Raw genomic sequence first — 22984 nt, forward strand, 5'->3', positions numbered from 1 at the left:
CTTGAAAAGGATACTTGTTTATGAGAGCTGAAACAAGAAGGCAGACTTTTTTGACCTCAGCTGGGAACATGTGCATTTCAGGTGACTCAAAATTTGATGCTCTGTGCATGTCTGCAAATGACTGAAATCTATTGTTTGCACAAGTAGACTTTTGGGGTTACAAGTAACTTTTAGTGAATTTGCAAATACAAAATCATCAAATAATGAAGACTTTTTTTGATGTCAATTCCTGCAAGTAGATCATAGACCTACTTGAGTTTTGCGGCCTCCTCTAAGAAAATAGACATTTTAAAAATAGAAATGAGCTATCTTCCTATCACACAAGAAATACCGAATTCCAGCTATCCAATGTATAAAGCAAACTACTGTCTGTGCAAACCCTATCTGTAACTCTAGATTTGGAATGGTTTCCAACTGTGAGAACTTTAGCTTGAGGCATCTTAGAAGTTGCTCCTTTAAAACCTACAGGCTTGAACCATTTTGTAGTCAAATTTTGAGAAACATAGTATATATTCCTCTGCCTTCCTAAAACACTGAGGAACGCGTTCATGATGACTCCAAGATTGTTTTCATCTCAGCAAACTGTCAGAATAGGACAATGGCTAGGCAAAATACAAAATCATCACTGTAATGCCTACTAGGTGCACTGATTTAAGCCATGGGATAGGAGGTGGGGTTTGGGTATATCCGGTTCCAAATGAAGCCAAGGTGAAAAGCATTCCAGGTACAGAAGCATCATAATGCTTCAACATGCAGGGAGGGCTGCCATTGTCACAGCCAAGGTTTTATTTGGATTTATTTATTTGCTCCCAAAGGTGAGAGAGCTTAGAGTTGAGATCATTCTAGCATGGTGATGAGATAATCAGATATGCAACTTAGAAAGCTAACTCTGGCAGCAATATGTAGAGAATGGAATAGAGTTAAAACTAGGCCATTCTCTAAAGTGCATTGAAATGGCCAGGAATATCTGGTTTAATGCATATATCCTGGGCCCCATTCCTGATCTTCTACATCTGTTCTCTAGATGTGGAAGCCCTGTATCTTCATTATTCGCAAGTACTTTGGATGATAAGGTATTACACTGAGATAAGTCACAATCATCAAATTAAAGGACTTCTAAAAAGAAGGCTTAAAAAAACGAATCCTAAATTTTGTACACTTAATACGTCTAGTCTTCAGTGTAATTTTTCTGTTATCTATACCCTATCCAACGAATACAGTAGCTGTTACTGTTTTATACCACATAAATGAGAGTTTAAGCTAGTTATCTGCCAGCCTAGAACCCTTAACGTAGTCAGTCATATACTGGCATCATCTCAAAAGACGTTTAGGTCATTTAACAAATAAAATATATGTCTCGATTCAAGAACTCACATGGAAATCTAAATTCATAAACTGCATTATAGACATTGTCTTATGCCTCTTTTACATAAAACTAAGAAACCTCTGAAGTACTTTCTCATGAAAGAGGTTCTTACACCAATGCCAGCTTATCACCTATTTACCCAAGCCAATTAATTACAAAGAGAAATAAAATAGCGTAACATCACTGTGCACTGTTTAAGGAATTTTTATTAAAGCAAGAATTTTATAATCCAAATTACGTTTCCTTGCTCAGTTATCAATTCTGTTATTTAAAACAGAAGTGACATTCTGAGATATGCCACAGTAAAGAATTACAAAATTAAAGAAAGGAATGCTTTAAATTTTTGTACTTTGCTGAAAATTCTTTTTCCCAGGGTCTATAAAACATTAATTTGTTTTTATATTTTACTATTTTTTTGGTTTTTTTTTGTTTTTAAATCAATAAGTAATCTAGGACTAGCATTATGTTGCTAGACCTGGCATTTGCTCGGTACATAAGGTTCAAAGTTTCCTTTCCTTTTTTTATTTATTTTATATTTTGCAATGTTTTTTTTCCATAATATTTAAGTTTTTCGATGTTTAGGTATTTTTCTTCGGTGAAGCACGAGTTTCTTTTCATGGTCCCTGATCATCTGTAAATGTGGGGGGAAAAAAGGTTATAATCATCAAATTTACGAGACAGAATTTAATGATTCCAACCACTAAAAAGAAAAGATCTTTACCTAAGTGACAGAGGTGCTAACTATAGCTATAATGGCAGTCATATTACAATATATAAATGTATCCAATTAACATGTTACACACCTTAAATTTACACACTGTTATATGTCAAATATTTTAACAAAACAAAAATAACAGGACCAATACTGACACTTATGTAAAGCCCTTGGCCAAATTCAGCCTGTTTACACGCTGCTTCTGTAAAGCTCCACTGGACCACAGCCATACCCACTGGTTTACATGTTGTCTGTGGCTGTTCTCACACTAACGGTGGGGCAGAGTAGCTTCAACACGTACCATGGCCCCCAAAGCCCCAACTATTTCCTATTTTACAGAAAAGCTTTGCCCATCCCTGGCTCTGGCTACACAGCTACATCAGCCCATTTCCTGGGGCTAACGAAAGGCAACAGCAGAGGCCAAAAGGCAACCGTCATCGCTGCCACCCAAGAAAATGTATTAAGCTATGAAAAGACCTCCAAGAACAGCTATACAGGGCCAACCCCTATTACAGCCATTTAATACAAATTACTATACAAAATGCTTGAAAGGGCTCTGATCTTAAAAATTCAAGTCAATACCAGGGTAACAGGTAAAGTTTCCTTTAATTCCTCTGTATCTCTACTTCTCTTCGAAAAATTTGCAATGCATTTGAATTAATGGTAAAATGAGTTTTTGCTATGTTTCAAAATATGCTCAAACTGTTAAAATAAAATAAGAAACAAACATAGGGGGCAGGCTCACTTTAAACAGTTGGAACCCCAGTGGCACTGTTAACTGCTTTCTGGGCAGCCTCTTTTGCTTGGTGGGCTTGTAGTACAGCTACAGCTTCATCAACCTGAAAAACAGAGAAACTGGTTCTGAAAAATAATTAGACGATAATTTCAAATGGACAACACACAAATGTCCAACAAAGGCAAATTCCTTTCCTCAGGTGAAAGTGGAAACAACTGTTATTGAAAAACATTCCAACTATATCCGTATCTTTTGGGTTCCATTCCACCACTGTCCTAGAATTATGAACCTCTAGCACTTCTTAACTCTCTCCCCACCAAAAATCCCCCAAAGTTGAGAAATATCAGCAAACGTCCCTTTAAGATGCAGCACAGTTAAGACAGCATGAACGCTGGAGTTACAGAGACTGGATTTGAAACCAAGCTCTGCCATTCCCTAGCTGCTTTGTGAGCACTGGGCAAATTACTTAACCTCTCTATGCTTCAGTTTCCCCGTGTATAAAATGGTGATAACAGCACCATAGGTTATTATTAGGATTTTCAATTAATATTTATAAAACTCTTAGAACTGTGCATGACTTGTATAAGCACTTATAAATGTCCTAGAAAAATTAAGTTCCTACAAAACATCCTGGAATATGTACTATAAGAAGCTACTAGATAAATGATAAAATTTAAATTACTTTAGAACGGAGAGACTCTGGAGACTCAAGCATATGAAGAAGTTCTGAATTATCAATCTCCAACAACATGCCAGTGATTTTACCAGCAAGAGTAGGGTGCATGGCTTGAATTAGAGGAAAGAGCCGTTCACCTAGGAACAAAAACATTCAAACACTCCAATTAAAAAAACAAAAAATTTTTAAGGCATCTACCATATTAAAACTGGGGTTTAAGAATCTTTTGTATACAGCAAATAAATGCTAACCCATAATCCACCACTTCAGTATCTTTCATGAGAAGATTGCTATAAAACGGATTAAGATCCACCACAAGGCAATTACTTCTTGACAGCTGTCAGTTTGCCAAAAAAAAAAAAGAGGAACTGAAGCTATGTTTACTATTAAAATGTTAAATCTGTACTCAGGCAAAATCAAAGTGGTTATTCATTTGGTTCAAATTCCTTCTTCCAAAAATGTGGCAGGGTACATGGCAAGCAATGCCCTATTACACTGTTCACCAAAGGCAACATTTTAATAGCTTTTCCAGGCAGACAAACTGTGCCATCAAAACCATTCATGCCGATGCACATCCTGCCACCCTGGCTGTCATTTTTAGGTACAGAGGAGGTCTAAATGTCTTCCTATTCTCTAGTGTCTCTATAACTGACTAGGTGGGACAAAGGTACTTACCCAACATTTGCTTCTGTTCTTGAGGAGGGGCAGATGCCAACATGGAAGCAGTCAAAGGTTCCTGACCTTGTACATGAACAGCAGGCTAGAAAGAAAACGGGAGAATTCCTAAGTTTAAAAAGTACAGAAGTAATGGCAAGTACAAATACAGCCATCACTGGAAATTAACTGGATAAAGACTGTAATCTAAACATAAACAGAAGCTGAGTGATTCTGAAATACAGCCTAAGGTAGCTATACTAACACCTAAGTGCTCAAGTAATGTAAGCACAGGGGATGTTGAATTTTCTTTTTTATCTGGAATATTCTTTGGACTCATACTTCTATGATCAACAACGATTTTGGTCCTAGGGTCAAAAAGAAAAAGGTAAGCCAAATCTCACAAACTAAACTTTATTTCACCCTTTCTTACAACTATGCCAGACAAAACTCTCACCTAAGTAATTCAGGATGAGGGACTGCTGAATGCTTATCTAGTTCCTAGAGTATAGCACACAGAAGACATTTTTACATACTATCAATTATATACTATCAATTAGTGGCACCTCAACAAGATATTCTACATAGCTTAAGCTCTCATATATCATACAGTTGTCTTCAATGTCTTTGACTGAGATCAAGGACTGTCATCTTTATAAAGAAATCATTAAATCCACACCTGCTGCATGGTAACTTGTGGCTGTGCGTTAAGATGTTGTTGAGGATTGCGAACTCCCGCAGCGTATTTATACTGTGGAACGGTGCGAACAGCAGGAGTAGCTGCAGCTGCAGCAGCTGCAGGACGTGGACCCATTGTCTGTGTTGATGTGTTAGCTAAAAAAATAAAAAGATTTTCGTATTTATCTTGCTATTTAAAATTGGAGACCAACTTTTACAGGAAGGGTTAAGACTCACCAACACGCTGTGTCGACATGACTCGTGGAACCTGTGAAGAAGCTGGTCTCATAGTACTAAATGGTGGTCTAGGAGCGGCTGGGCGGATAGCACCGGGCATATTTTGGAATGCTATGTTTAAAGATACGAACACACATTAACTGGGAGAAACTCACCAAGTGTTCATGCCGCTTTTTCAGAGCTGAGGTTTGCACAAAAGGCTATAGATGACCAAACATAAACAAACCATTTTTAAAACCTTAGGCTCCTATATGCCATTTCTCCAGACTTAATCATATCAGAGCATCAGTAAATACAAAGTTTTCATTCATACAAGGACAAGTACTTATTAATATCTAAATATGATACATGAACCTGATTCTAAGTGTTCCGGCAATACAGCACTATTCCACAGGATAAGGCTGAAAATGCCTGGACCCTGGTCCTCACACATGGAACAAGATCTTTTAAAACTACTGCCTAACCAAATATGAAATTGAGTTGGATGCATTCCCAAACTTGTCATAAAGGAAAATCAAAACGGCATAGATATTGCTGTCTTAAGGAATGGTGAAACATTTTACAATGTTTTTTTAAAAACAAAATGCTAGGATCCCCAAAATGAACACCCATAAAAATAAACTATAAAAAGCAAGAGCTAATATACCACTGGGATATAACAGCTAATTCGCCTCATTTATGTTTTTAGTTCAAATACTTTGCAACCTTAAAAAAAAAAAAAAAAGCTTACGATGAGGTCTGGCACCCTGAGCAGTCCAGCGAGGACTTGGTCTTAGTTGAGCAATTTGGCTAGGAGGATAGTATGCAGCACGGTTCTGAGTCTGTAGAAAGCAAGCAAATGTATCAGCTAAAGAAAAAAGCAAATAATGCAACTAGTTATGCACTCAAAACATTTAGCAGGTCCTCACACTCTAAGCATTTTTCAAATCCAATCATAATTAACATCTCTTCATCTTAGGGCTTTATTTATTTTTTAGTGGGGCACAAAACATTAAAGATGACTGAAGAGGAAAACCTTCATGAGGTTTTTGTTCTCTTCTAAAACCTACCTGTGGGATAGCTGCCATGAAGTAACCTGAAGGAGGTGCTGGCTGGTAGGGGTTGATTACAGGGTTGGGCACAGCTCTTACACTTGCCATTCTCTGCATATACTGGTTAGTGAGGTGAGCCTGGCGCTCTTCTTTGCGCTGAGCTAAAGCTACATACAATGGCTTGGTGGCCACAATTCTACCATTCATTTCCGTAACTGCTTTAGTGGCTTCTTCTGGGGAGGAGAAACACACAAATCCAAACCCTTTGCTGCGACCACCCTCCATCATAACCTATTAAAAGAAAATGGAAGAAAACACATGATTAATGCAATGGTAGATGAGGCACAAAAAGCAGAGTATCAACTATAGCCACCGACTCACATTTAACTAACCCTGTCAATGCTTTCATCACTTTTTCCCACAATTTTTCCCTTGATATCCAAATATTAAGGGTAAACTACATGCATGCATTATCCCAGCCAAGCAAAAGAAGTGAAGGGGTGGAGGTCCAATAGCAACTTTGTTAAAGTTCTAGATTTTCAATATTGAGGTTTAATTTCTAAATACAATCAAGGCCTAAATTTTAGCACCACTAAAAACATGCACAATTAAAATTTGACTATTCTAGCAATTCGAGCTGACAAGATGCTTTCATTACTCGTTAGAGGGGAGGAAAAAGCAGTTGAATATCACAGTATCCACATTTTAAAATTAAACTTTCACATTCAAGACCATAAGGGCCATAAATATTGGAGTATAAACAATATTCAGGAAGCTCACAATGACTCAAAATCTTTTAAACAAGCAACGAGGAGATGCAAAGAACTTCTCAGTAGCCATGCAATATACATAAGCGTGCTATACAGCTACATTAAACAGCATGCTGGTGGCACAGAACAAACAAAACAGCAATCAAACAGAGACCAATGATCTTACATAAATGCAGAATCAAAACAACAAAACAACTGGGCTCAAGGATACAGAGAACAGACTGGTGGTTGCCAGAGAGGTACGGGGGTGAAGGTAGCTAAAAAGTACAAACTCCCACGTATAAAGCAAGTCATGGGGTCGTATTGTACAGCATGGGGACTACAGATAATACTGTATTATACATCTGAAAGTTGCTGAGAGTAGATCTTTACAGTTACCATTACAAGAAAAAAAATGTTTTGTAATGAATGTTAACTAGACTTATTGTGATCACTTTGCAGTATATACAAATAACAAACAATTGTCATATACTTGAATATGTTTATGTCAATTATATCTCAAAAAGAGAGTCCAGAAACATACCCATGCAATTATGGGAACTTCATATGTTAAAGCTTACATTTTAAAACAGTGGGGGAAAGACGAACTTTGGACTATCTAGTACATGGTACAAAGGGATAATTCTGAATTAACTTACAGCTCTTATTCACATCACATTGAAAAACATCAAACTGCCAGATAAGATTCTGTATCTGAACATAAGATGCAAAAATACAGGGAAACTAAGATGACACAAGACCCCCAAAGTCCTAAGTGGAAGACTTAGAGAAAATACTTGCAACATAAAACAAAGCGCTGACATGAAATTTCCCCTAAATCAGTAAAGATAACCAACGCAGTATAAAAATATGCAAAGAATAGGCTAAACAAGTAAACACATAAAAAGTACATCTCATTTAAAAAGATGCATACCACTTTCTACTAAATTGACAAGACTAGTAGTAATTTAATTTGTTCAGCCTTTTGGGGACAATTCAGTTGTATGAATTTTAAATACACACACCCACTAACCAGAAACTTCAATTCTTGAACTCCAGAAATACTGGTGTGTGTGCAAAAATATATGTATAAAGATGTTTATCAGAGTGGTGGGTCTAACAGTGTTAGCATGCAAAGCAAACCAAATGACCATAATACAGGCACAGTAGAATAAGTTATGGTACATCTGTACCATGAATATTCAGCCCTTAGCAAAAAATGAGCAAATGCCTGAAATAAATATGTACCTAGATCTGTTAAGTAAAAAGACAAGTTGCAGAATAGGTATACTATGATCCTGTTTTATAAAAACTGTTTATATGTATACAAAATGTATACAAGCATGGAAAATTATCTGGAAAGGCCAACCAAACTCCTTTTGAAGACTGAAAATGAAAAATGGAGGGGTCACCTTTTTACACGTCTGTCTTGACCAATTTGTTTTTCAGCAAGCATTATCAAATTAACATAATGACCTCCTCTCCCAGAATTCCTGCGAAACCTTTTCACCTCCTTGCCAACAGCGATATGATCCACAAAGGACTTTTTGAAAAGGACTTAAAAAAGACCCTCCTTTGTAAAACATGCATGCTTCTTCATACATTCAAAATAAACTGATGCACAATATTCAATTTAAATGATTTTCAGGGAACATACTGAGGATAAACAAACTCAGGAATAGATTCTATCATACTCCAGGTTCTTTTACAAAAGCACAGGCTGAATGAAACAGAAGACAACTACATCACTTGCATTTTTATGTGTATTCCTCTACTATGCTCCTTAACATTCTATCGTAGAAGTTCCCTTGATCAATGGGGTTGCAGAATAGAAAGATCAGCCCGGAGGTCACTCCAGAGCACTCAGTTTTAATTTTTCCTGTACTCTTTTGAGAATCTGTTTAAAGTTTTAGATACTCTTCCCACCCCTCAAGGTACATACATACAGAACTTTAAATACAGAAGGATTCTTGGGGCCATGGACACCAGAAAAAACACCTGAAGCAGAGGTTCTTATATCAAAATTCCAGAATTTAAACTAGAATCTTACTGTTGTATTTCTTAATTTCTGATTTCAAGTAAAAGCAAACATGATCTCTACCTTTACTGTTAGGGGGCTTTAAGTTTGACTCCCCAGAGTGAATTCTGTAAGCAAATATAGATTAGCTCAAATAGTAACAATTACAGTTCCCTAATAAATTGCTTTCTTTAACCAGTAAAATAACTAGTTTAACAGAGTACAGAACAGTGCATATCATGTGATGATCAATCACTATGGTCATCAAATGCAGCCTTTCCAGCCACTTCAAATCTGAATATGTTGTTTGTTTGTTTGTTTTTTTCCCGGTACACGGGCCTCTCACTGTTGTGGCCTCTCCTGTTGCGGAGCACAGGCTCCGGATGCGCAGGCTCAGCGGCCATGGCTCACGGGCCCAGCCACTCCGTGGAATGTGGGATCTTCCTGGACCGGAGTACGAACCCGTGTCCCCTGCATCGGCAGGCGGACTCTCAACCACTGCGCCACCAGGGAAGCCCTGAATATAAGTTTTTGAAGTAATGAAGCAAAGATGATTTTCTGAAAAATGAAAGGCTGATTTTTTAGAGAAAAGCAAAAACTATTTGACCATTCATTTATAAAGAAAAACACTCCATATGAAATATAAAACTTATATACATATATCCATGGGCATGGATTTTTCCCAAATCTTAAAAAAAAAAGTGCATCGGGCTTCCCTGGTAGCGCAGTGGTTGAGAGTCCACCTGCCAATGCAGGAGACACGGGTTTGTGCCCTGGTCCGGGAAGATCCCACATGTCGCGGAGCAGCTGGGCCCATGAGCCATGGCCGCTGAGCCTGCGCGTCCGGAGCCTGTGCTCCACAACGGGAGAGGCCACAACAGTGAGAGGCCCGCGCACCACAAAAAAAAAAAAAAAGAAAAGTGCATCATATATAGTGCTTTACCTTTGCACTAGTGATTGTACCGAACGGAGAAAACTCTTTCCGGAGACGTTCATCATCAATACCATCATCGAGATTTTTCACGTAAAGGTTTACACCCTAAAATAAAAATAAAATAAAGAAAAAAAAATTTAGAAAAAGAAAACCGTAGTGGTACTTAAGCATACTTCCTATTATCTTATCCCATGTTTCCTCTCCTTTTCCCCTCAAACCCTCCAGTTACCTGTCAGTAACTGAAATGAACATAAAATAGGTTTCCTCATCCCTGTCTTATTTTTGCTCGTTCAGTTAAATAATGAACCTGGTATCTGGTGATCCTATCTTGCTTCATCTGTTCAAATTTGCGCTTAAGTTCCGTCTGTCTTTCCACTTTTTTCTGGGCTCGACCAACGTAAATTTGTTTTCCATTGAGCTCCTTTCCGTTCATCTCATCCACAGCCTTACAAAGACCACAAAATTTTAATTACTAACTTGCAATATATAAATTCATTTTTTAACAATAAAGAAAATTTGTTAGATTATAAAAGCTAAAGATGTACCCACCATAAAAACTAAACTGTGAGGTTTTAAGACAACAGAGGTTTTCAATTTATACCCTCAAACTATATAAAATGCAAGTAATTCAAAACAATATATGTGGAGATGAACATGTAGACTAGCCGTTGGTACGCATGTGTATTTCAATGCAAGAACAACTCAACTTTATACCCCCACATCTTACTATAAAATACAGAAAAACCCACACTGCCTTTGGTTAGTATATTTTAAGTCTTACTTTCTGTGCATCTTCATGCCTTTCAAAGCTTACAAATCCAAAACCTTTGGATTTTCCACTCTCATCAGTCATTACTTTCACACTTAAGGCAGGTCCTAAAAAAAATTTTTTTAATGATTCAAAGATATTCCATACAACATTTAGTTTATACATTTCAAGTTTCAATACACAAAGCCATGAAAAAAAATATAAAAATGGGGATTAAAAAAAACTCCAAGCCTCCAGAAATTTATTCCTCCTATAACCACCCTCTTCTCTCCCACCATGGGCACTAAATATTCTCTTTATTTCTACTAAGAAGCTAAGTTAATACTCTATTCCCTGAGACACTCCTCCTTCCATTTAAGGAGATACGTTTTAGACAAATGTAAATGATGATGAAGTTTTATTCTTAGCATTAGTACAAAACAGATGCATTATTTTAAAACAATTTGGTTTTCTTTAAGAATTTTTAAGCCTTGGCCCACTTGATTTTCAACAAGGAGTAGAGGAAACACGGGGTTTGACCTTTGACATAGCAGAAGCACCTGGAGGAGGTGGCATGTTTCTGAAGACACATATTCCCCCACCACTCCCTCAAATAAAACAGACTTAACAGAAGTGCTAAGTATTATCTCAGGTAGGTGGGGAAAAAAGATTACAAATGACATCTGATTACAGGCAATCTGCAAGATGTATGGGCACATATCAACTGTTTAGAGGGTTCAATGTGGCATGCCAGCTTGGCAATAGTGAAGTATTAGATGTCCTCATTCTTTATGATTTGAGATGCTTTTAAAAAGGGACACCTATTTAAGTTAAACAAAAAGGAAAGCAAAGGTAAGGGGCAAGTAAATCACCTTCAAGGGTACAATTTAAAGTTCATTTTCTGATCAGCTACACAACTATCTAAAGTGAGACCGGTTACACACTTCATGGGAAAATCTGGATCTTTGTCTTTAAAAGTCATTATTTTAAATTGCTCAAACATGATGCTGAGACTGGCCAAATATCCCAAAGCTGGCCAGCTTTCCTGTCCCATAATTAAAGACTACACTCCAGCCTAAGTTGGCTGTGTCTCATGCAATGCCTCTGATGAGATGGGATCTGTTAGTACATAAATCCAGCACAATTTCTTAACAAAGCAAAAGCTTTTAAGATCTGTTCCAATTATACAGTCACACCTTACGGTGCTAATACAATGCTATTAACCTTTAAACTGGATAGAATTCTATTTATATGCTAGTATAATGGACTATCAGTAGCTTAACCCAAGTAACTACAATATTTTAAAATATGTGAAGTCCCATTTACTTTTTTAGTATAAAATATTAGCCAAAACTAACATTGAACAATTACTCAGAACTGAGTATAAAAATTTAATTCAGACACATTACCAAACTTGCCAAAGAGATCCTTAAGGCGCTCATCATCCATGTCTTCTCCAAAATTCTTGATGTAAACATTGGTGAACTCTTTTGCCCTAGCTCCGAGTTCTGCTTCTCGTTCCTTACGAGACTTAAATCGTCCAACAAATCTAATAAAATAGATAAGAACTATAAAATTAGGTTGTATTTTATGAAGTTCAGGTTAATTAAGCCTGACGGTTGACTCTGTAATAGTTACTGATAATTTCAGAATCTCTAATAAAAAGCAAACTATAAAACAGAAATAGGGCCTTAAGTGAAGTGAGAACAAACCTCTTAACTATAATCACAAAAAAGAACATTTTTCTTAATACACACGCCTCTCCCTTCCTTCTAGCTAACCTAGGATTAAGACGATTACGTCCAGCAATACAAACTAGTGGAGTATGCCTGCACCACGCCAGTGAAAAAACAGAAAAGCTTTTATCGTTGCTGTTTCAACATGGCTCTTGCACTTCGTTTGCAATCTCCTAAAATATAAATTTAAGCTACCGAATTCTGTACTCTAACATACAACAGCCTGGAACAAATTTCTTTGCAGCATTGTCAACAAAATGTGTTTTAAAAATTGAGGTTTTCCCTAGAAGTAGTACATGTGTCATTAAACAATATAATATACATCACAAAACCATCACCCAGGGGCTTCCCTGGTGGTGCAGTGGTTGAGAGTCTGCCTGCCAATGCAGGGGACACAGGTTCGAGCCCTGGTCTGGGAGGATCCCACATCCCGCGGAGCAACTAGGTCCGTGAGCCACAACTACTGAGCCTGCGCTTATGGAGGTTATGCTCCGCAACAAGAGAGGCCGTGATACTGAGAGGCCCGCGCACCACGATGAATAGTGGCCCCCGCTTGCCACACCTAGAGAAAGCCTTCCCACAGAAACAAAGACCCAACACAGCAAAAATAAATTAATAAACTCCTACCCCCAACATCTTCTTAAAAAAAAAAAAACCATCGCCCATAATCCCACCCAAATCATGACTGACTTTTCGTAGGCCTTTTTGTTCTCTGTGCTTAAGAACGTTAGTCCAGCACAATTCCTTTCCATAGGAGACACCTACATTTTACTCCCTTAGCCGCACCCCACACCTCCCCCCACCCATATGGTGCTGCTTCTCCATGCAATTAGTTTTATAAATGTTCTCAGTGGGAACATGATATTCCATTGTGGACAACAAAACTTTCTTTTGTAAATAATGCCGCAACGTTATGAAACTTTGTTATTTGTTCTTAGGATAGAGTTGCAGAAATCATGGCAGCTCGAAAGGTATATAAATGATCTTAAGTTTATACCTACAAACTGCTTTCCAAAAAGGGTTATATCATTTTATACTCAAAAAACAGCAATAAATCAAGTTCTTTGTTTAATCGACCTCCACCAGGGGTAGCCATTCTTTTTTTTCCCCTAAAGCACTGCTGACAGGCAAAAGATAGCTTCATCTCTGAATACTAATGATGCTGAACATTTTTCTCATTTAAAGATGTATTATTTTTAAGAATTAGCCTTTGTAAACATTGTTCCCATTGAGGAGTTGCTGGTTTTCTTAGACTTGTATGGGGTTCTTTACATACTACAAAGTCTTTCCTTAATCATGTAATTGATGGAACTCAAACAGGTAACACCATGTGCATGACTCCTCCATGTACGGACTGACCATCCCACTTGATGCAGATTTATGAGAACCACACCTTAAGAGTGATGCAGTTGACCTGTAAGAACCAAACCCAATTTGCGTGCCATCACTGCAGTTTACATGAGCTCACAGCTCACTTACAATGTGACCTCACAGCTGAATTTACCTAATTAAGCAAAATCCACTGGCATTGAAGATAAAATTGAGATTTGTAATGTCTTTAGGCTCACAAAATCTGTATTTTTACAACTTGTAGCAGAAAGTCTTATAGAGGTTTTATCAGCATCATTATTTTAAAAGTTTGCAACTTTTAAGAACAAGTTTATTTCAGAAAAGATTAATCATGAAGACTTCTGGTTTAATTACAATTTATCTTTACATGGGGAAGGGAGCCAAAAGGCGTTGAAACAACAATTATGACAATCTTTAAACTCCATCAATAAACTGTGGGAGTAAAGCCAAGCAGAGAGTCACCCTGGGCTCTGAATTTAGACCACTGGGTTTGTATCGCAGTTTATGTCATACCAGCATGTAAATACAGGCAAGTTATTTTAGCTTCAGCTTTGAACGTAAAAGGGGCTAATTACTACCTTGGGAATTATGCTTAAGTTTCTGCCTGGATTTCTAGTTTTTCAACTAATATGCACTTATTTTTGAAAAAGCTTTATATTCCAGCATACCTATCTTCTGCTGTTTCTTTTCTGTTTGAATGCTGACCAGCTGTATTAATTCACTGTTACTTGTATGTTACACTGAATGTGGAGAAGAGACAATTATAAAATCTACCAAGATGTAGTTTATTAATCTTCACTTTAGGTGTATCTCTTCTAAGAGCACAAATATATTACTTGTAAAATGCATGAATTGAACTATTAAAAGCATTTGAAGAATGATTAACTAAACATGTATACTTACACTTTGCGATCATTTAGAAGCATCCCATTCATTTTTTCAATAGCTCTTTCAGCTGCTTCTTGTGTCTCAAAATGCACAAATCCATAACCCTTGGAACCATTTTCATCACAAACCACCTAGGGAAAAATATGTAATAATTTTTCATTACTTGCTATTGATTTAGCATTTTTCCAGTACTCAGAGATAACTTGTCAGCTACCTAACCTGGGCATTTGGGAAATAAAGATATCCATTAACAGAGAGCATGGTTGCTATCTTAAGGAATAAACTACAAGTAACTAAAACACTGTAAGTATGTCTACCTGTCATATTTTTGCTTACCTTACATGAAAGGATGTTACCAAAAGCAGAAAATGTATCATACAGTGCTTTATTATCAATGGATTTGTCCAAATTTTTAATGAATATGTTGCCCACTCCACTTTTGCGAAGTGATGGATCACGCTGAGACCACATAATGCGTACTGGCTTGCCCTTTATAACATCAAAATTCATGGTGTCCAAAGCACGCTCCGCTGCAGGAAGGACATTTTCAAAATAAATATTATTTCAAAACTTTTATAGCCCACTTAAAATTATATAAACTATTGTGGAGGGAACAGTAGAGCACATGGTCCCTCTACCTCTTTAAACTTCAAGATGGCTGGATCTTACCTCATACCAGTCTAGATTTAAACTGTACAACGCAAAAAGAGAAGACAAATATCAAAAAACCCCAAATTTCCCACGTTAATTTGTTAATGGATGATGTATCGTTAAGAACTAACTTATTTCTGCAACAACCTCTTCCTTTAATTGCCATGAAATTTAAAAGCACCTTTTTGTTCCTAGTCAACTGTAAAACCGAGATTCCCCTTCACAATCTGCTTAAAAGCAATATAAAGGACAGTAAGCAATTGTAGATTATCCACAAGCAGAACAGTTTATGGATTTTAAAGCATTTTAACTTCTCTATTACTTGTCAAAATTGTTTCTTGCTTATCACTGTCAGTACTGTACAAAAATTAGTCCATTTTCTAAAAAAATTCCTGACTTATTGGGGGGATTTCAGTGATTCATGGCACAATTCCTATGGCCATGTTTTAAAAAAAAGGCTTTATCCATTCAGAAAGACTTGAATCAGGCTTTCAAAACTAAAGTGAAGTTGGACGTACTTAGCTATGTAACACAAAACTTTTGAAATACCAGCTCTATGATAGTCACAATTCACTTTTAATGCTTTATTTACATATAAAACCAATTTTATCTTAGATCATTCATTTACTTAATAACTGATGATTAACCAATTATTTCTGAATAGTGCTAGAAAATTTCAAAATCTACCCTATGATTACATCTATGAAGGATCAAATTATGTGCACCCGTACCATTAAAGAAACACTTATACAGAAGTTTAGACTCTAAATGGAAAAATACATCCTTAAGTAGAAAAGACTAGTCCCTAAAGAGTGGGAACACACAGTCCATTTGAAGTCCTGAAACACCAATTTTCACAAATTCCATGCTAGCGTTAACTGTAAAATTAGTGAGAGGACAAATTTTCCAGCCACTTCTTTCTATAAATAAAAGTTTTAGTTTCTAGAAGATAGTGACAAACAACTGTCAGCTCATTTATCAATTGACCACGCCTACTCAGCTCCCCTGTTTTTTAGCTGACTTTGCTTGAGCTTCTTTTGAATGAGTCACCTCTTCCTGTTAAATTGGAAACTGGTCACTTTCAGAAGCTATTCTACAAATACATCAATGTAGCAATAAATAAGGGGGAGAAATAAATGGAAACCACTGAAAATATTTGGAAAAACAATAATTTGTATATATAGAAATGAAATAAATGGAAGATGGAAAAATGCTACCTTCTTTTGAGTAGTTACAATACTGGTCTACTGCAATAGATGGGCAATACACAGTGAGTGTTCTGTAACCACGGTAACCTGAAGTTCAACTTTCTAACCCCAAGAAATTTTAAAAATTGTTTTTTTCGGATTTAAAATTGTTAAATTTAGAAGTTTACATTTCATGCTCTCTAGAATTTGTCCAAGTTTTCTCTATCAACTCTTCAGTTTGTGATTACCTGCCCCCAAATTATCTTCCCTGATCTTTCATTCAGCGATAAATCTTGCCCAGAGTTGGGAAGAACCGTTATGGAGTGACATTTGGAGCTACTGCCTACAGAGCAAAAGGGCGGAAAACCTGCAGTGCAGTTTTACAACTTCGGGCTTGCTGTCACTCAATAGCCTGCCTACCCAAAAATCTCAGCAGTAACTTTACCTAGTGAAAAGCTGATCACTAAATAACTCCAGATCTGTTAATGAAATAAAGTTTCAATTCCACCTTTAAGACCTTTCCTACAAAAATAAAAATAAATTCCTTATATTTCGTAACACTTGACATATATTCAAGTAGCCAGGGGAAAAAAGGGCAAAAGTGGACCATAAAATCAAGTGAAAATGACTTCTGCAAGTCAATTGATCCAGATATAAAGAAAAATCCTGGCAAGTTATCAGGTCACATACCTGTTTGCCAAATTCTGGATTTTTTGCAAACTGTTTAACTTTTTAAAAATACAAGGTTAGCTGCATCTTTTCCCCCATAAATTTCAAGCTGACTCTAGTGCTCAATCATTCCCCATGATGTATGGCTATTCTGGACTACTTTAAAAAAAAGGAAACCACCATTAGAATGCCACATAAGTATAATAGTCCAGTCCACACGACACTCACAAGTAACATTTTCCAGTCAAAATTGGTGACGGCATTTTTAAGTAAAATCCCTCAAAACCATAGAAACTATTTCAGAGGGAAAAAAATATTCCGAATAAATTACCAGTACTACGAAACTAACTCGATTAAAAAAATCACAACTACCTAAACAGCCTGAGAAAATGATGGCCTCCAAAAGGGTTCTCTTCCACATCCCCTCCCTCCTAACCTGCTGTTAAGAGTGAGAAATGTCTGAACTAGAGGAAAAACCCCAATGCACGTCTCATTGGTAGTTTATACTTCCAGAGCCATCAGTCACTGACAAGTTATTAAGAACGGAATCAGAAGCCTGATACCACCACCAGACCACCATATTAACTTTATTCTAAGTCCCCGTGGCTCCCCCAGGCGATTGGGCCAGTAGCCGGAACAGGCCTCGGGCCTGTGAGGTTACAGGGTTCAACACGTGGTATTTTTCGAGCAACGAAATGCACTTCCTGGGGCGTCCTGGGGCGCCGGCAAGAGCCTCGGGTGGTGGGAGCGCCTTCACCTATTACCGGAAAAGGGGGCTCGGCGCTCAACACCCCAGAATCCCGCAGCTACTGGCGGGAGCGTCGTGTTAGAACCCATTCTCACCCACCCTCCCGGCGCGTCATCACCCTAAAGTTTGAGAGCGGCTGAGGCCGAGAAAATGGTCGCAAAGGAGGAAGTGGCCCGGCGTACGAGGGGCGTGCGGCTGCCGGCAGCGCGGGTCCCTGCGGGCACGGGGAACCGGGGTACTGGCGCCCAAGCCTCGCCCCGCTGGCCCCGGGGAGGGCTGGTGACATGCCCTCCTGCCCCCTCCCCCCGGGCCGCCGGCCTAACCAGCCCGTCGCCGCCGCCTGAGCCTCATGGCCGCCCGCCCGCCGTCGGGCCCGGCTCTCACCGTCTGCCGGCTGCTGGAAGTTCACATACGCGTAGCCCAAGGAGCGGCGGGTGATCATGTCCCTGCAGACCCGGATGGAGAGGATGGGCCCGGCCGGACTGAACTTCTCATAGAGCATCGCCTCGGTCACGTCGGGGTGTAGGTCCCCCACGTAGAGCGAGGCCATGGGGTAGCTGGGGGCGCTGGGGTTCATCTCGGCACGGCTGCCCGCAGGGCCACAGGCCGCGACCTTTCCGTAAGAGAAGAGCGAGTGCTGGGGTCGCGGGCCGGAGCCGGGGGGAGGGGAGCGGGGGCAAGCGCAGAGGGACAAAAATCAACCGGAATCGAAAACTACTCAACAGCCGCAGAACGGAGTCGATCCGCTGCCGCTGGCTGCTGGCTGCTGGCTACCGGCTGCCGGCTGGGGAGCGAGGGTGGCGGTGTCGGGTCCGGGCAGCGGGAAGGCCTCGGTCTCTTGGTTCCTCCTTGGAGCTGCTGCGGGGCCGCGGGCGGGCGGGTCGGTCTCGGTTGCTTCACCGGGTTATTTTATAAAACAGGAAGAAAAAAAAATAAAAGTCTCCGGCGGGGGAGACGCGGATTTTTTGTAAATTTTTTTTTGGTTTTTTAAAAGATTTTTTAAGATTTTTTTGGATTTTTTTAATAATAAATGTGTGTTCCGAGGCCGGAGCACACACTCCGCACTCTCAGCACTAACCGCCGGGGAGAAGGGGAAGCACCGCCTCCTGCACCCTCTACTTATACCCCGCGCCGCACTCACCCTGCCCCCGCGCGTCTGACGCCAGGGCCCTACGCGAGCGTCAGCGCCGGAGGAGGAGGAGAAAAGGAGGCGAGGGGGAGGAGGGAAAAGAAAACAGGAGGAGGAAAGAGCAAAGAGGAAGGGAGAGGTGGCGGCGGCGGCCGCTGCGGGGGTGGGGGTGGGGGTGGGGCTGGGGCGGGGCTTATGCGCACGCGCCGCGGCCGGGGGGGTGGGGCCCACGCGGTGTAGGGCCCGTGGGGGAAGGGAGGGCCGGCTCGCAGGCTGGTCTCGGAGGAGTCGGGTGGGACGGCCCCTCCTCCCACACATCCCGCCCCACCTCCACCCGGGAGAAGCGTTAAACCGTCACCTAGGCGGTGGGCGGCGCGCGGGGCTTTCGGGTTTCTCGTCTCTAACCACCCCCCACGTGCACGGCCACCCGGGCCTCTGCGCGGCAGCCAGGCCTGCTCCATTCGCACCCGCCCGTGAGGGACGCTGGGCACAAGTGGACCGGCATGATCCCTTCCAGGCCCAGCTTCCGAAACGTGGGTGAAAGGAGCCAGGACTGACTCCCCAGTTCTCCTTACCGGACCGCACTACGAGTCCCAGCGGGCAGCGCCGCCACGCGCCTCGGCCGCAGAAGCGGTGCCTGCTGGGAGCTGGAGTTCCCAACGGCCGCGGCGCTCGCTGACCCCAACTGGCCGCGGATCCTGGCCGCCCGCTCGGGGACCCCCAACCGTCCTGGCGCTGGACCCTGGTCGTCGCCCCGCGGTGCTTCCAATAGAGGAAGGGGGGGAGGAGGGGCCCTCGTACTACCGGTCCTCTTGGTTCCGAGCCCTAGACTCTCCCCGGTCTCCCCACTGGGTGCTGTCGTTTGGTCAAAGTGATTTTAATTGGGGGAAACTATCTTGGGGTCTTTGTCCGCTTCCCTTTTTAAAATATCGTGATCGCTGTTCACTTAAGGTAATAGGTTGGAATCTGATTCGTGCTCTTTCTGCCAGAAATTTCTTTGAGGTAGAAAACAGGACTCCAGAAAAATAAATGTTTTTCTTTAAAGTATGAGTCTGTCACAGACATACGTGGCACCACAGACCTGCAACCAGGCAAAATTAGAAATAGTCTAAACGCGGTATTAAAAATGTTTAAAACAATTTTGTGGTTAGTTGGGGTCTTTAATAGGAATGGTAGCTGTAATGAATCAGTAGTAAAAATACCAGTTAATAGGAATGACATTAAGTCAGCATACAAATCCCACTTTAACGTAGTAATGTACGTTACAGTTTTTAAAGCACTTGCATAAACATCCTATCATTTGTTCCCTACAGCAATCTTGTGTGAGAGGTGGAGCAAGTAGTAATAATTTTATTTTACTGTTAAGGGAATGGTCTCAAGTTAAATGATTGCCCAATTCATTCTTTTACTCAATAAACTTTAATGCATGTCAAATATATTGCCAGGTGTGGACTGGGTACTTTATTCTCATTTAATTCAAACTTAAACCTGCAGAATCCCACATAAGTGCTATTTGGTCCCTGTCTTGGTAGGAAGAGGATAATATTTTGGAAAACATGTTGCCTTATGTGCTTTATTAGGCAAAAAAGCAAGACTGAGGGCTGTGCATTAGGAAGACACACATATTACTAGATGACAAATCACCATTCAATCTATTAGAACTCTGTGGTTAAAATCAATCCATTCATATGTTTATTGAGTACCTACCAAGTGTATCTGTATGTAGGGAAAGTACATGACAGACACAAATTGCTGTCCTCAAGAGGCTGCTGCTGAGCTCTCTGGTAATCATATAAGCATTACAGCGAGTACAATAAACATCCAATCCCAGTGTTTAATCTGGCTGTGACGATTTTCTATTAGATTCTAAATTTGTTTCCTTAAAAAGAAAAAGAGGATGGAAATTCCATTATTGGACTTTAAAAGAAAACCTGACTTCATTTTAGTGTTTTCATTAAATTGCTGAACAGAGACTATGAAAAAACAAAAAGGGATAAATAAAAGAAGAGGTGCACTCATTAAAAGAAATGTGAAAGGGGGTCACCTCCAATAACTTGAAAATTACACCAAGAGCTAAAACTACCAAAAACCATACATAATTACTAAGATTATATATACCTCTGTTAGAGAAAGATGAGGGTGCGGTTTCTGGTGAACCTCACTAAAACATCATTGTAAATAACAAAGTTGGGGAAAAGATGGTCTGCTTGGAGTCTAGAAAATTTTGTCAGAGAGCAGGAGTTTGGCAAGCACCCTCTAGGGTGGATTTGGGTACTCCAGCCACTAGAAAGACCTTACTATCGGGTTTCACCAGAGGCTGGATTAAATCACTCTCAAAAGATTTCTCTTTATGATAATCCAGTTTGAACAAGCAACCTCCCAATTGATAAGTTCAGTTAATAGTTGAACCACCACGGCACCCTGACACAGGGAAGGATGCTCTAGATGGCAGACGAAAGTATTCTAGTCACTGAAAAGGTATATCAGCTCTTTGTAGATTAATAAATACTGTGGGAAGCAAGTTGGTCAGGATTTCTATGCAGCTGCGATTCTTGACATTCAGTGGGTGTCACTCTCACATTTCAGGGAGGTACAGCTGAGTCTGAACAAGAGACACTAGAAGCAAAGTCCACCCCTGGGGGGAGGGAGCTAGTAGAATCAGAAGTGGGAGTCAGAGCCCATCTCAGCAGGAAACAGGAATGGGATCTGGAACTGGAATCAAGAACCTGTTCCCTTGATCCATCATTCACCTCTTTCTCTTTCTCTTCCACCAGCTCCTTTCTCTCTGATTAGAAACCTGTTTTTCTGATCAGAAGTCAAGACAAACTCCCTTAATGATATATTCCTCTCTAATTTACTCTTTTCACAGCCACGATTTTATTTTCCACTTCTCGCCTCCCCTTAATTCCTCAACATGAACACGACACTGACATCTCATACCCCCACCTCCCCAATAACTGTCCTGTCAACAGGCATCAATGATCCCTCTTCTATTTGTCAAATCCAATGGACTTTCTTCAAGTCCATCTTGTTCAATATCTGAAGAATCTGACTGTTTTCCTCTTCCTTCTCTCTCTCTCTGTCTCTTTATTTTTAACACACTCTCTTGGCTTCTGGGCTGCAACTCTCCTGGTTCTGTCCTGCTCTCAGACTATCCCCTGTCTCCTGTCACCTTCCCTGAGCACCAGATTGGGCTGGGTACCCTTCCTCTGGCCTTTACCCACACCACCCCTCTTCCACTACATTTACCACATTACTGAACTTGAGCTGTCTCCCCAAATAAGCTGTAAGCTCCAAAACAGAGCCTAGGTCCTATTTGTCTGTATTCCTACCACGGAGCATGAAACCTGGCACACTGGAGGTGCTTTTTTCTTTTTTAACCTAACTTCAGGGAGAGGGCCAGCCAGGCTTGTAGCCTGACCACACAGAATAGGGGTCAATAGGGAGATCTCAACCTGAAGTTCACAAGGGCAGCTAGGGCTGTGTTCAAGTCCAGACCACGTGGACTGCTGCAGTGCACTACTTCCGAACTCCACCAGCTACCGGAGGGGGTATTTCCTAACATATTGGCTTGGCACTCATTTCCAGTGCTGGGCTTGGAGGTAGACTTTAGTACCCAGAGTCAGGCAAGCAGGGACAAACAGGGCTGCCGGATAAAAGGAGTTTCTGGACCTCCAAAGCTGAGGACACTATACCATGGCAATCCCATTAGTGTTCCGTCACCCTTCAGAGGCTATCAGACAGCCTAGCTGTCTGACTTTAACAGTGTGATCACTTCTGATAGAGCTAATTAAGGCTACAAGTAAAAGGCAGAAGATAGAATATGTGTCAATTCCCTTGGACTTGATTCACCACTCTCATTTTTCCCTCCCATCATTTCTTTTTGGTCTTAAAAGAATGTGCTGTCTATGTTTATCTGGCTTGCCTGTGTATTTCTAATTTTAGATTGCAAGCTGTGGGACAGAATAATGTCTTGATATGTGCAGCATCTCTGTGGGTGCCTAAGAATGTCTAATGACATCAACATCATTCAATTAACCTGTTTTTATCTTAGCAAATAAAATGTAAAGTTCTCCAGAGAACTT

General features: G+C 40.2%; 1 protein-coding gene across 2 annotated transcripts; it reads right to left on the reverse strand.

Moving 5' to 3' along the window:
- Nucleotides 1-1554: 1554 nt before the first annotated feature.
- Nucleotides 1555-18857, reverse strand: PABPC1 (poly(A) binding protein cytoplasmic 1). Of its 2 annotated transcripts, none has more exons than XM_019925050.3 (15): nt 18155-18857; nt 14852-15045; nt 14531-14646; nt 11960-12090; nt 10575-10669; nt 10101-10238; nt 9803-9898; nt 6112-6384; nt 5793-5883; nt 5063-5173; nt 4827-4981; nt 4169-4253; nt 3500-3630; nt 2827-2920; nt 1555-1997 (listed from the first exon to the last, which is right to left on the reverse strand). In XM_019925050.3, exons 1-14 carry the CDS (start codon nt 18345-18347, stop codon nt 2828-2830), a joined length of 1902 nt encoding a protein of 633 aa, XP_019780609.1. In that variant the 5' UTR covers nt 18348-18857; the 3' UTR covers nt 1555-1997; nt 2827. The 2 variants fall into 2 exon arrangements, with proteins under 2 accessions (XP_019780609.1, XP_004326402.1); XM_004326354.4 differs by having other exon boundaries at nt 11951-12090.
- Nucleotides 18858-22984: the final 4127 nt, after the last annotated feature.

This window comes from Tursiops truncatus, chromosome 17 (assembly GCF_011762595.2).
Source record: "Tursiops truncatus isolate mTurTru1 chromosome 17, mTurTru1.mat.Y, whole genome shotgun sequence".
NCBI classification, from domain to species: domain Eukaryota; kingdom Metazoa; phylum Chordata; class Mammalia; order Artiodactyla; family Delphinidae; genus Tursiops; species Tursiops truncatus.

Excerpts from the sequence above, each read along its gene's own strand:
- PABPC1 (XM_004326354.4), bottom strand. The coding sequence starts at position 18,347 with ATGAACCCCAGCGCCCCCAGCTACCCCATGGCCTCGCTCTACGTGGGG. Across the intron at positions 6,385-9,802 it reads GTACAATCACTAGTGCAAAG|GTTATGATGGAGGGTGGTCG; the intron begins GTAAAGCACTAT and ends TTCTTTTAATAG. Across the intron at positions 5,884-6,111 it reads TCATGGCAGCTATCCCACAG|ACTCAGAACCGTGCTGCATA; the intron begins GTAGGTTTTAGA and ends TGCTTTCTACAG.